General features: G+C 35.1%; 1 protein-coding gene across 1 annotated transcript in view; it reads right to left on the bottom strand.

Annotated features, from left to right (window-relative positions):
* LOC102832830 (amine sulfotransferase-like) overlaps positions 1-4,790 on the bottom strand; it is a 14,787-nt gene extending 9,997 nt beyond the window's left edge. Inside the window, exon 1 of the mRNA XM_006839979.1 lies at positions 4,649-4,790. Within this exon, the coding sequence (XP_006840042.1) occupies positions 4,649-4,790 (142 nt within the window). The remainder of the gene's footprint in view (positions 1-4,648) is intronic.
* Positions 4,791-14,362: the final 9,572 nt, after the last annotated feature.

The following is a 14,362-nucleotide window of genomic DNA, read 5'->3' as shown; positions in this document are numbered from 1 at the left end:
TAAGAGCTAGTGGCCAGGAGGAAGACTTGCAGAATGTGCCCTTTGGAGATGTAAATTATTATATATGCCAGAGTGTTTTGTTTGTTTGTTTTTTTAAAAACGCTAAAGTGGATAGAGACAAATATTGTTAACTGGTTGTACATGGTGAGGATTATAATCATTATAATGAAACAAGGTGTATGATTAGTTGAATGTAAAACTGATGATATGCCCTGTAAACTTTCACTCAATCCACAATAAAAACCTTAAAAAAAAAAAAGCACAACCTATGCAAACTAACATGGTGAAGTAGAAAAACTCGAAGAGACTTATAACAAAAGGATAAATTGATGAGGTTATTTTAAATATCCCAACAAAAGTATCTAGACACAGATGACTTTATTAGTGATTCTATCAAAAATCCAGAGACAAGTTGCCAAAATTTGTACTCAAATTATTGAGGTCAAAGAAAAGGATTCAAAACTCACAAATACAGTGTATAAAACAAGTATAGTCCTCATACCTATACCAGGAAAAAACATCACTAAAGAAGAAAATTATAGACCAATATGCTTCATAAATGCATATGTAAAAACTCAACAAAATTCTAGCCAATTGAATTCAACAACATATCAAAAAAACAAAAACAAAAACAAAACAAAACAAAAAACCCATCATGATCAAGTAGGATTTATACCAAAGATTTAAGGATCATTCAATATTAGAAAACAGTCAATGTAATCCACTATATAAATAAAACAAAGAAAAACTACCACATGATAATAAAATTTGATGCAGAAAAGTCATTTGACAAAACACAACATCCATTCCTGATGAGGACACACACCAAAGTAAAAATAGAGGGGAAATTCCTCAACATAATTTATAGCAAATATTCAATTAAACAGGCAATGTTATCCTCAATAGAGGGAAACTGAAAGTATTCCCTTTGCTAAGAGTGACCAGACAAGTACATGCTTTATCACCAATCCTATTAAATATTAGTTTAAAATTTTCTCAGGAGCTATAATGCAAAAAAGGGAAATTAAAGGCATCCACATTGGCAAGCCAGATTCAGAAGAGGACGTGGAATGAGAGATATCATTGCTGATGTTCAATGTATCTTGGCTGAAATCAGAAAATAGCAGAAAGATGTTTACCTGTGTTTTACTCACTATGCAAAGGCTTTCCATTGTGTAGATCATGACTAGCTATGGACAAAATGGCGAAGTATGAGCATTCCAGAACACTTAATTGTGTTCATGAGGAACCTTACATGGACCAAGAGGCAGTTGTTCTAATAGAACATGGGAACACTGAATAGTTTAAAATTATGAAAGGTGCCATGACAGGCTTATATTCTTTCACCATACTTATTCAACCCGTATGCTGAGCAAATAATCTGAGAAACTGGGTAATATGCAGAAAAATGTGGCATCAGATTTGGTTGAAGACTCATTAACAATCTGTGATATGCAGAGATGATACAACCTTGCTTGCTGAAAGTGAAGAGGACTTAAAATATGTAGTGATGAAGAGTAAAGAACACAGCCTTCAGTATGGATTGCATCTCAATGTCAAGAAAATAAAAATCCTGACCACTGAACCAATAAACTACATTCTTATCGATGGAGAAAAGATTGACGTTGTCAAGACCTTCATTCTTCTTGGATCAACCATCAACACTCATGGAAGCAGCAGTCAAGAAATAAACGACGTATTGCATTAGGCACATCTGCTGCACAAGCCCTTCTTAAATTGTTGAAGAGCAAAGATGTTAGCTTGAGGACTAACGTGCGCCTGATCCAAGCCATGGTATTTTCAATAACCTCTTATGCATGTGAAAGTTGGACACTGAATAAGAAAGACCATAGAAGAATTGATGCTTTTGAGTTATGGTGTTGGAGAAGAATGTTGAAAGTGCCACGGGCTGCCAAAAGAACCAATAGATCTGTGTTGGAAGAAGTGAAACCAGAGTGCTCATTGGAGGCCAGGACAGCCAAACTTCATGTCTCATATTCAGACATATTGTCAGGAGGGACCAGTCATTGGAGAAGGATATCATGTTTGGTAAGGTAGAGGGTCATAGAAAAAGAGGAAGGCCCCCTGCAAGATGGATTGGCAATATGGCAGTATCAATGGGCTCAAGTGTGGCAAAAATTGTGAGGATGGCCCTGGGCCGGGCAGTGTTTTCTTCTGTTGTGCATAGCTTCACTATGAGCTGGTACCAGCTTGATGGCTCCAAACAACAACAACAACAACAATAAATTGGCAAGGAATTAAAACTATCGCTATTTGAATATGATTTGATCCTATACATATAAAATTCAAAGACTCAGCAGTAAATTATTGGAACTCATTGAAAGATTTAGCAGAGTAGCAGAGTACTTTGATCAGTACCAAAAAATCAATTGGATTCCTCTATAGGGTCGCTATGGGTCGGAACCGACTCGATGGCACATAACAACAACAACAATATTAATTAAAACAGTTCTTCAAAGGAAATTAGGAAAGTAATACTATTTACAATAGCCACCCAAAAGATGAAATACTTAGAAATAAATCTAACCAGACAAACAGAAGACATATATAAATAAAACTGCACAACACAACTTCAAGAATCCAAAAGAGACTAACAAAAATCTAAAATTATACCATGATCATGGTTAGGAAGACAAAGCATTTTGAAAATGTCAATAGTACTCAAAGCAACCTATAGATATAACACAATTGCAATCCAACATCATTATTTAAATAGATGGATAAACTGATTTTATATATATTACCCTTTATATGGAAAGGAAAAAAGACCTCCCATAAGCAAAACAATGTTTAATAACAAAATTGGAGGCCTCTCACTCCCTGATCTCAAAATCTACTACATAGCCACAGTGATCAAAACAGTCTGTTATTGGTACAATGAAATATTTATAGATCAATGGAACAGAATTAGAAGTATATTCATCCGCATTAAGTCAGCTGATCTTTGACAAAGGCCAAAACACATTAAATGGAGAAATGGTAGTGTCTTCAATTAATGGGGCAGGCAAAACCGGAAATCCATTTGCAGAAGAAAGAAACAAGACTCATATTTCACACCATATGCAAAATCAAACTCAACATGAAATGAAGATCTAAATGTAAAACCTAGAACTATAGAGATCATTAGTGAAAAAATAGGGACAAATTTAGGGCCTTAAATACATGGCATAAATACACTATCAAAGATTACTAAAAACACACAAACAGTAGAAGACAAAATAGATGACCGTTTTGGGCATCCTAATAATTAGGATTTATGTGCCTCAAAGGAGTCGGGTTGTGGCACTATGGATTAATACCCTGGACTGCAAAGACAGTTTGAACCACAAAGTCAGTGGTTCAAGTTCACCAGTTGCTTCTCAGAAATCCTATACAGGGTCACTATGGGTCAGAACTTTTTCAACATCACCTAACAACAACAACAACAACATGTGCACCAAAAGAGTGAAATTGGAGACCACAGACTGGTAAAAATTTTTTGCAACAACCCATCAGACAAGGGACTGATATCTAAAATTTATAGAAAACGACAACACCTCTAAATGAAAAACCCAAAGAACACAAATAAGAAATGGGCAAACGTTTGGTTGTTTAAGTTATTATATATTCCGGAGTGTTTTTGTGTATATTCCCTCAAAAACAAAATAAAACAAAGCAAAAAACCAGGGAATGAAAGTAAATACTTTCGAATGATGACGCAAAGAGGAAATTGCATTCATTGTAATGAACCGATGAGTGTATAACTGGTGTTTTTCCATGTAAACTATCATTCAATTCACAGTAAAAACTTTTTTTTGTATAGATGGAAAGAATCAGGCATAAAGCAATGTGTTTATAAGTAAGCAGGTCATGAATCTAAAGGTAGAAGATAGCAGGTAATAACTGGAGAAATTCTGTGAGCACAAAGAACAGTTTCTATTGCACTGACTTAGACTTCAGTATGACTTTGAACAACATTAACGTTCTATTGCACATTAACATTAAAAATATTAACATTCTATTTCACATTAACATCTATGCACTGAGTTAGACTTCAATATGAATTTGAACAACATTAACAACTGCTTGCAGAATTGTTTCCATGGCATCATATACCCTATGTTAGCAAACTTGTCCAGCTAGCAGTAAACAGAACCAGGAGGTGGTATAAGCAAACTGGCCACAGAGTCCGTGAATTTAATAAGCTATTAGAATGTAATTTGAAGGCAATTTGTTTTACTTGAAAACGATTTAGTTAATATAGATAAACATATAAAAATTAGTATAAATCAAAAACATACAAAGAATTCTCTCTGGCTTCAAAAACACTGCCAGCAAAACCCTGCTAGCCTCTCAAATATGATTTTTCTCCCATTCTCAGTCTAAGTCATCATTCCACCACTTACCAAGGAATTGCTCTTGAGTCAATATTTGATTTCCTATTATTTTCCAACAGGACTAACAATATATGCATTGCAAATGGCCTTACATCATAGAGATTTGAGTTTCACTTAATTTTTCCTGTTTCTCAATGATGTCTAAATATAGAATGTCCTGTTGTGGGTATCTGGGAAAAGGCACATTTATACAGACTTATTCAGAAACCAGAGCGAAGACGAAAAACAGAAGGACCAGTCATCAAACTTACCAGATTTTGGATATGTGACTATGAAGACATCGTCATCTCTAATTTCAAAATCTTCTAGATTTTCTAGTAGGTCAATATCAACTGTAGCACGCTGAAAGTAATAGCCTTTGAAATTCAATAAGTATGTGTCTGTGTCATCCATAATTATTTACCTACAAGGAAAACCAAGACATTCTTTTCAAGTTCTCAGTGTTTTATAATAATGAACAAAAAGATGGACTTAAACAATGGAAGCAATAATGTTCTCAAACATGACACAATTGTGAGGATGGTGCAGGACCAGGAAGGGTTTAGTTCTGTTGTGTATAAGATTGCTAAGAGATGGAACTGACTCAACAGAACCAAAAAATAACAAAAACAACACTTATTCAATGCTTAGTGTGTTCCAGGCAGCATTTAAATATCTCGTCTTATCAACTCATTTATCATAGTAATGATTTTACAAATATCAAGTTATTTAATCTTCACAGCAATCCAGTAAAATAGGTGATGTACCATTATTATTTTTTTAAAGATGAGGAAATTGAGATGCTAGGAGGTTAAGCAACTTTCACTAAAAACAGTGCATGAGGTATTCTTATAATTTCAAATACACAGATGAAGACAATAAGTCACAGAGATACTAAGCAAATTGCTCAAATTTGCCGAGCTAGCAGAAAACAGAACCAAGATGTGATGTAAGCAAACTGGCCACAGAGTCCATGAATTTAATCATTTCAGTGTAAAGGTAATAACTATTTTCTATTTTTATATATTGCATTATTTCATTATTTTGGCTATAAGCTCTTTTAAGACAGTATTGCTACCCACTAAAGCAGGATGAAGAACACTGACTTGTGGACTATGCTATGTCCATTGATACAGGTGTTTGTTTCCTGAGACTACTGTTCTAAATTCCCAAAACTCATGACTCATTCCCTGAAGGTATTTGGTGATGACCAAGGAATTTTCATAATAACTTTTTCTCCAGTATGTTCTGCTGTGTATGTGGTTATATTTTCAACACATATTAATAAATATATGGAATTTGGTAGAGTGCTGTAAGATAAGCACTGGATTACTAGCCACAATGCTAGCAGTTTAAGACCACCACCTGCTCTTTGGAAACCCTGACTTGAAGGTACTTATCAACAACAACAATGAAAACAGTAATAAATACATCTATAGAAATATCTTTTTTCAAATCTATATGTATAGTTTCATTCATCTTCCCATCCACAACAGTTTCTATTGTCTTCCTAAGTACCTAATTATAGATTATTGTTTATTATTATTGTTATATCAAGGCTGTGTATGTAACAGTATTTGCCTTTGTTTCCTTTAAGTGTTGAGTAGTTCCCACTATCTTCTTATACCTTGGTCATATTTTACTGTCCTCCTCCTTACTGTATTTTGCCTTTCCCTTCATACTAGTGAATCTGGAGTCCTGGTGTGGAGCTGTAGACTGAGCACTGGACTGCAAGGTCAGTATGAACTGCAAGGTTTTTCAAACTTACCAGCTGCTCATCAGAACCCCTATCTTCTCTGTTAACCATCAAAGAAAGTTTCATTCTGTGCATAAATTTTTTTTTTTAATTTTTATAATAGAAATTACATACTTTATTTGTTCCTTTTTGATAGAATTATTACTCAGCATAATGTCTTCCATGTTTAACCACCTTTTTAAAGTGTTTCAGAGACTCATCAACATTTTAAAATATTACATTATGTGCATGTATAATAGGTTTTCATTCAGTTATCTATTTCTGGATACTTATGCTGTGTCCATCTTTTTGCCATTGTGAATAATGCGTGATGAATATAGATTTCTGTCACAGCTCTTAGTTCTTTAGACTATATACCAAATAGTAGGACTACTGGGTCACATGATATTTATGTATTCAATGTTTTAGGGACTGCAACACCACACTTCTCAATAGTTAGATCATTCAACAGTCTCATCAGTAGTGTGTAAGAGTTCAAGTCTATCCCTTGCTCACATTTATTATTTTCTGTATTTTTTAATATTCCTATTATTACTAGGGTAGTGATATCACATGTTATTGTTCAGTTATTTCTTTTTATCATATCTCTATGCAGTTCATACTCTTACAAAGCTATAAATATGGCTTTTGTCTAAATTGTATCTCAATAAGCAATACTTAGTTTCTTTACAAATAATCTAACTCACCTAAACAAAAGAATAAAGTCAGGGGTTAGGTTATTACTCTTATTAGAATAGCCTGGACTACTCATAAAAATTCAGGGCTGTGGGCCTTATTCTAGACTGGTAGAAACAATTCATGGGGTGTGTTACTGGGAAATCTACATTTTATCAATACCATGATCCACACTGAAAAATAAGCACAATAATGATAAAGTATTATTTGGATTACAGATGAAGTTTTACCTCAACTTTGGAACTTGATGTTCAATTAAGAGACACATAACCCAATTGAACTGCTAGACGAGTTCTGCTCTCCTCCTGCAAATTCAAAGCCAGGCAACCTGAGGCATTGAGACTTGGACATAGAACAATGTTACTGATAAATTATAAAGAAGGAGTTCAATTGGGATATATGGAGAGTCAGCCAGTACATACAAGCATTCTGAACATCGTTTCTTTTCTTTGTATTTGTCTATTGTTATTAATATGTTTGGTCACTCAACTAGCATTTCTTTCACCCACAAAGAGGGAACAGATCATACTAGTTGTTGTGTCATAGGGGTAAGTGGGGTGGGGGAGGAAATGAGAGCTAATCAAGCAGCATCTTTGATGTGGAAGTCCCATATTGTTTGCATCTCCATGAGGAACATAGGAAAATGTGGTTTCATAGAGATAAGACATGTGTCATATCTTCCTTCTACTTTTTCATAGAAGTTCTAGACAAAAGGGGTGAGGGAGATAGAAAATTGGAGGAAACATGAAACAAAATACACTTTTCATACTTAGAAAATGATGAGACTTGAAAGATGTTCTAAGTCTACTCACAGTTGTATGTAACAGTATTTGCCTTTGTTTCCTTTAAGTGTTGTGTAATTCCCACTATCTTCTTATACCTTGGTCATATTGTGCTGTCCTCCTCCTTACTGTATATTGCCTTTCCCTTCATACTAGTGAATCTGGAGCTCTGGTTTGGAGCTGTAGATTGAGCGCTGGACTGCAAGGTCAGTGTGAACTGCAAGGTTTTTCAAACTTACCAGTTGCTCATCAGAACCTCTATCTTTTCTGCTAACCATCAAAGAATGTTTCATTCTGTGTATAAACATTTTTTTTTTTACTTTCATAATAATGATTTCATACTCTATTTGTCCTTTTTTGATAGATTTATGTCACTCACAGTTGAAGATCAGCAGATGCAACAAAATCCACGTCTTTAAAGTTTTAGGTAGGGGGGAAACCGATGTGGCAATGAAAAAAAATATTCCAACAGGATTTAGTTTGGCCAACGAGTCATGTTCTTGAGAATTAGCAGTTGGATTGGCTTTGATAAGATGGATAATGTTCTGTTGAGACTAGGAAAAGGATATTAAGTTACTCCAGAAAGCTCAAGGGAATCAAATGTGTCAGAGATACTCTAGAGATCTGTGAGTTAACATAAGCCGCATTTACATAACTTTGGCAATAATACACCTAAAAACAAGAACATTTCAAAGTGTACTACAACTTAGAATATTGTCCTTCCTTGGGCAAGAGGGATACTTAGAAAAATGTTTTAGACCCATCTTAAAGAACTGGTGGTCATTTTCCAGGTTTTTATATAAATCATTTTAATTTCTTTTTCTGTCACTTGCCCCAGTTTCTCTTGTTAAATTGGCTATGGTGATAGAAGGTACCAGGAGCTTTACAAAATTACCGAACATTTAAATTCATTTTCCAATTTCAAGAGTTGTATTTCCTAAGCGATGCCCTTCTTCTGCTAGCATTTTCTTGAAAGACAAACTTTATAGAAAAGTCATCTTGTCTTCATTGTATTTTATACTTGAATGTCATTAATTGTTCTCAATTCTGACTCAGCGACCCTGTATAGGGTTTCTAAGGATCAGCTGGGGAGTATAAACTTCCAACCAGTCCACTGGTGATCCTACAGTACCTCACCAGGAATTTTAAGTGGTGTTTATTTCACACCTGTCCTAACACCTTCCCCATACTCAGCAATTTTCAGTCACCTGTTCACTGATACACAGTCTGTACTGATGATTCTCAGGTTTCCACTCCATACAGATTATGGTCTCAGAAGAATTATTAAAAATCTTTGCAATGTTCAAATCCTTACTGGTAAGGAAATAGGATTTAATTGTCTGAGGACAATTTCAGTTTATGAATGTTATCTTTCTCTTGTTTCTCACATTCTTAAATTAAGACAAAAATCCATTTTCAAGGGCTGCATAACTGGATGAGCAGCAAACAGCAGGAATAGATGTGATGTGTATGTAAGAAGTAAACTCACTGGCAAGAGTCGATTGTGATTCACAGGGAACATATAAGACTGAGTAGAACTGCCCCATAGCGGTTTCAAGGCTATAAATCTTTACAGGGCACACTGCCACATCTGTCTTCTTCAGAGCAGCTGATGGGTTTTAAACACTAACCTTGGAATTAGTAGTAGAACACTTAACCATTGTACCACCAGGGCTTCTAGGTCATGTTGCTGTTGTTGTTGTTATGTGCCGTGGAGTCGGTTCCGACTCATAGCGACCCTGTACAGGGTTTCCGAGGCTGGAAGTCTTTACTGCAGCAGAAAGCCTCATCTTTCTCCCGCGGAACAGCTGGTAGTTTCGAACTGCTGACCTTGCGGTTCGCAGCCCAATTCGTAACCAATATTCTAGGTTATAAGTAAATTTAATAAGATGAATTCCTCAGCTAAAAAGTCCTGTTTTCTAACATGAAATGTCATTGAGACAGTGATGCATAGGACCTTTTAATAAAGTTGGGATCTTATCCCTGTTCTCTCCTCTCTCTCTTCCTTTCTCTCTTTGAGTAGTACTCAACTGTAAGACTTCTAGATCACTCTATACCGACACCAGAGTGGAAAAGATAGTGCTGCATCTGTGACTTTTACCAAAATGATGATGTGACCAAGGAATAGCATTAGTTGCCTTAATTCCATACCAAAGATTGAGATGATGCATCTAGCAGCTCAGCACATTGCTAGAGCTTTTTGGTCCATAGTGAAATATTTGGTCTTGTATGATTCTGGAGGAAATGCCATATTTTACTAATAGTTTGCCCAAAATATTAACAAAGTCAACATAGAAGAAAGAATCTGGAGAACCATGTGCAATTGTGATATAATGACTAGTTTCCCTTCCTCACTGTTGTTGTTGTTGTTAGGTGCCAGCGAGTCAGTGCTGACTCATAGCAACCCTATGCAAAAGAAAATGAAACACTGACCAATCTTGGGCCAACCTCAAAATTGTTGCCACGCTTGAACACATTGATGCTGCCACTTTGCCAAACCATCTCGCTGGGGATCTTCTCTTTTTCTCTGATCCTGCACCTTACCAAACATGATATCCTTCTCCAGCAACTGGTGCCTCCTGACAATATGTCCGAAGTATGAGAGGACATTTGGCCATCCTGGGCTCCAAGGAGCCCTCTGGCTGCACTTCTTCCCACACAGATCTGTTGGTTCTTTTGGCAGCCCTATTACCTTTAGTAAAACTTTCCTTGCATGGGATATCAAAGATATTGTCTGATGATTTCTGCATTCCATTGGGTCACCTCTCATTGGAATGGGCACAAATACCGATCTCTTCTAATCAGTTGCTCACTTAGTTGTCTTCCAAATTTCTTGGCAGAGATGAGTGAGTGCCTCCTGTGCTGCCTCACTTTCTTGAAAGATTTCAATTCGTATTCCATCAACTCATGGTTCTGTGTTCTTTGCCAATTCCTTAAATGCACCTTGGGCACATCCTTTAGTAACATTGTGTCTTTATCACATGTTACCTCTTGAAATGGTTGAACATCAATCATTTCCTTTTGATATAGTGACTCTGTGTATTCCTTCAATCTTTATATATATATATATATATATATATATATATATATATATATATATATATATATATACTTTCTGCATCATTCAATAATATGCCCAAATAATCCTTCAATAATGCAAGTGGAGACTTGAATTTTTTTCTTCCATTCCCCCAACTTGAGAAATGCTGAGTATGTTCTTCCTTTTTGTTTTTTTGACTCTAGATCTGTACACATTTTGTTGTCATATATAACTTTGTCTTCTTGAGGTGACCTTTGAAGTTTTCTGTTCAGCTCTTCCTCATCAGCCATAGTCAATTTATCTAGTCTTTGTGCCATGGGCTGCCAAAAGAACCAACAGATCTTTGTTGGAAAAAGTACAGGCAAAGTGGTCCTTAGAGTCCAGGATGTTCAAACATTTTCTCTTATACTTTGGACATATTTTCATAAGGGAACAGTCACTCAAGGAGTATATCATGTTTGGTAGGGAGGAGGGTCAGAGAAAAAGAGGAAGTTCCCCAGCCAGATGAATTAGGAAAGTGACAGGATCAATGGGCTCAAGTGTGGCAATGATAGTGAGGTTGGCCCAGGATTTGGCAGTGTTTCGTTCTGCTGTGCATAAGGTCGATATGAGTAGATACCAACTCGATGGCACCTAACAACTACAACAACAAGAGCTCATATAGATGAAGATATTCAGAGCACATCTCATCATATCCCATAATGCCATATTTTCTGTCTCTGATTACTATGGAGTCCTAAAAGCAATGACAAATTAAAACCCATAGGTATACCGAAAAGTCCAGATCTAGGTTTCTAAATATTATTCTTCAGACAGAGCAATCAGGAGAAGTGACTGACTGCAGAGGGGGAGAGGGAGTACAAATAAACCTGGAAGGCCTCATTGCACAAGAAAATGAAAAAAGCTAATACTCAAACGAGCCTGTAGTCATGTAAAAAACAACATAGTGCCAACGTGAAAGAATTGAATCTGACCACTTCTGTAATGATTTTTACGTAAGGATTTATACCCTCGGAAACCCTGTACAGGGTCGCTATGGGTCGGAACCGACTCGAAGGCACTTAACAACAACAACAACATTGTAATAAATAATGATAGTATGGGTCATGAAATTTCAAATAAAATAATAAAATAGGAGGCTCATTCAGGGATACATGAATTTTTTTTTTTTTTTGGTAAAGAGTCAGATAAGAAATGCTTTAGACTTTGCTGGAAAAGAGGGAAAATTCAGAATATGATACAGACATTTATAAAATAAGAAATAAAATATATTTCCAAAATTTTTTTTGAAAGTTCAAATCAAAGTAATAATTAAAAGCAATTTTTGTAAACCGGTTTTACCAAATAGAAGAATGGATTAATGTAAGGAGGCCTGGAATAAATCATCTAGTCTGCTAGGTTAAAATGACAAAATGAAGAGTAACCATGACATTTTATATGTTTATTTATTATGGATCTTTTCATTTATTTATTTATTTTTTTGCTTAGGCATTTTACTTATTTACATTTTATTTACTTTTGTGTGTGTGTGTGTGTGTGTGTGTGTGTGTGTTAGTGTTATGGTTAGGACTAAGTTAGTAATAGGGGTTAGGGCTGGACTAGGGGTAGCAGTAAGTCTTAGTCTCATTTTAGGGCTGCAGTTAGGTTTATTTTATTATTGTTATTATTATTTCTTGAAGTCTATTTGATTTCTTCTTCAGTTGGAAGTTCTATAACTACATCAATCTCCTTCTTTACTTTATGAGTTTTTTATTGCTGTTGCAACTGAATCTCTAGTTCTTTATTTTCAGTCTTGTACATCTGTTTTGCTTTGAATACTTTTATATCCTGATTAGGTTCTGGGTGATATTGTCATGGACATTTGTTTCAAGTTATTGTTTGCTGTTGTTGGTTCTCCATCCTAAGAATTACCTTTAGCACTTTTTGTAAGATTGATCAGGATTTTATAAAATCTTTTAATTTCTGTTTATCTGGAAATTATCTAATTTTGTTATCTTATTATGACATACATTTTTTAAAAGACCATTTCAATATCTATCCTCAAATACAATGTTGTCATTGTGTACATACGCTATAAATAAAACAAGTTACTATAACTATTATTCAAATTTATGCACCAAACACCAATGCAAAAGATAAACAAATAAAAGATTTTTACCAACTTCTGCTGTCTAAAAGTGATAAAAAATGCAATCAATAAACATTGATAAATGCTGATGATTGAATTACAAAAGATGGTAATTATTAAGAAGGTTCAGTACTTGGAAAAACGATCTAGGTGATATAAACAATGGCAAAGACCACATGATAGAATTTTACAAGGTAAATTATTTGTTTGATGGAAACACAAATTATTAACAGCTACTCTTACACATTGATTTCACCAAGCAGAATATATAGGAATTAATTTGACTCTATATGTAGAAACAAGTGACAAAGAAGCGCAAGTCAGAACAAGATCAAGGACTGGTGGCCAGCAATTGTTCATATGAAATTTCAAGGTGAAACTGAAGAAAAGGAAAACAAGTCCATAAAACTAAAGAGCAACCTTAAGTATATTCCACCTGAGTTTAGAGACTATCTAAAGACTATATTTGGAAAATTAAACACTAAGAACTGAAGACCAAATGAATTTTGGGGTGGCATCAAGGACATAATTTATGAACAAAGCAAAAGAACATCAAGAAGACAGGAAAGAAAGACGAAAATAGATGTCAGAAGAAACTTGTTCTTGAATACAGAGTAGCTAAAGTAAATTGAAGAAATGATTAAATAAAATAGTTGAATAGAAGATTGTAAAGGGGGTTCAAAAAGCAAAATAAACTTTAAACAAACTGATGCAGTACTGGAGGTTCTCACTTGTCTATACCAAGAAATTTGGAAGACAGCTTCCTAATTAGAAAAAAAACAACATTTGTGCCCATTCCAAAGAAAGGTAATCCAATAAAGTGTGGAAATCATTGAACAATCATTAATATCACATGCAAGGAAAATTTTGCTGAAGATAATTCAAACACACTTGCTGCAGCGCATTGACAGGGAGCTACTAGAAATTCAAGCTAGATTCAGAAGAGGACATTGAATGAGGGATATCATTGCTGATGTCCAATGGATTTTGGCTGAAAAAAGAGATTACCTGAAAAATGTTTACTTGTGCTTTGTTGAATTGCTCACTCATCTATGCCATGAAATTTAGAAGACAGCTATCTAGATAACCACCTACAAAAGATTCATATTCATGTCCATTCCAAAGAAAGGTGATTCAATAAAATGCAGAAATTATTGAACAGCATCATTAATATCGCATGCAAGTGAAATTTTGTTGACTATAATTTAAAAATGCTTTCAGCAGTACATCCCCATGAAGACACCGCAAATGTAAGCTGGATTCAGAAGAGGATACGACACCAGAGATATTATTATTGATGTTAGATGGAGTTTGTCTGAGAACAGATAATAGCTGAAAACCTGTGTTCCATGGACAATGCAACGGTATTCAACTGTGTAAATCATAACAAATTATAGATAACACTGCAATAAATGGGAATTCTAGAACACTTCATTGTGTTCATGCAGAACCTGTACGTAGACCTCAAGGCAGTAATACCAAAAGAACTAGTGGGTACTGTGAGGCTTGGGTTTGAGTTTGTATCAAGGGTGCATCATTTCACCATACATTTCAATCTGCATACTGAAAGAATAATCCAAGAAACTGTATCACATGAAGAAGAAC

This window comes from Chrysochloris asiatica, unplaced genomic scaffold, assembly GCF_000296735.1.
Source record: "Chrysochloris asiatica unplaced genomic scaffold, ChrAsi1.0 scaffold00027, whole genome shotgun sequence".
Lineage (NCBI taxonomy): Eukaryota > Metazoa > Chordata > Mammalia > Afrosoricida > Chrysochloridae > Chrysochloris > Chrysochloris asiatica.
Note: the sequence above shows the minus strand (reverse complement) of the source record. Positions and strands in the feature narration are given on the sequence as shown.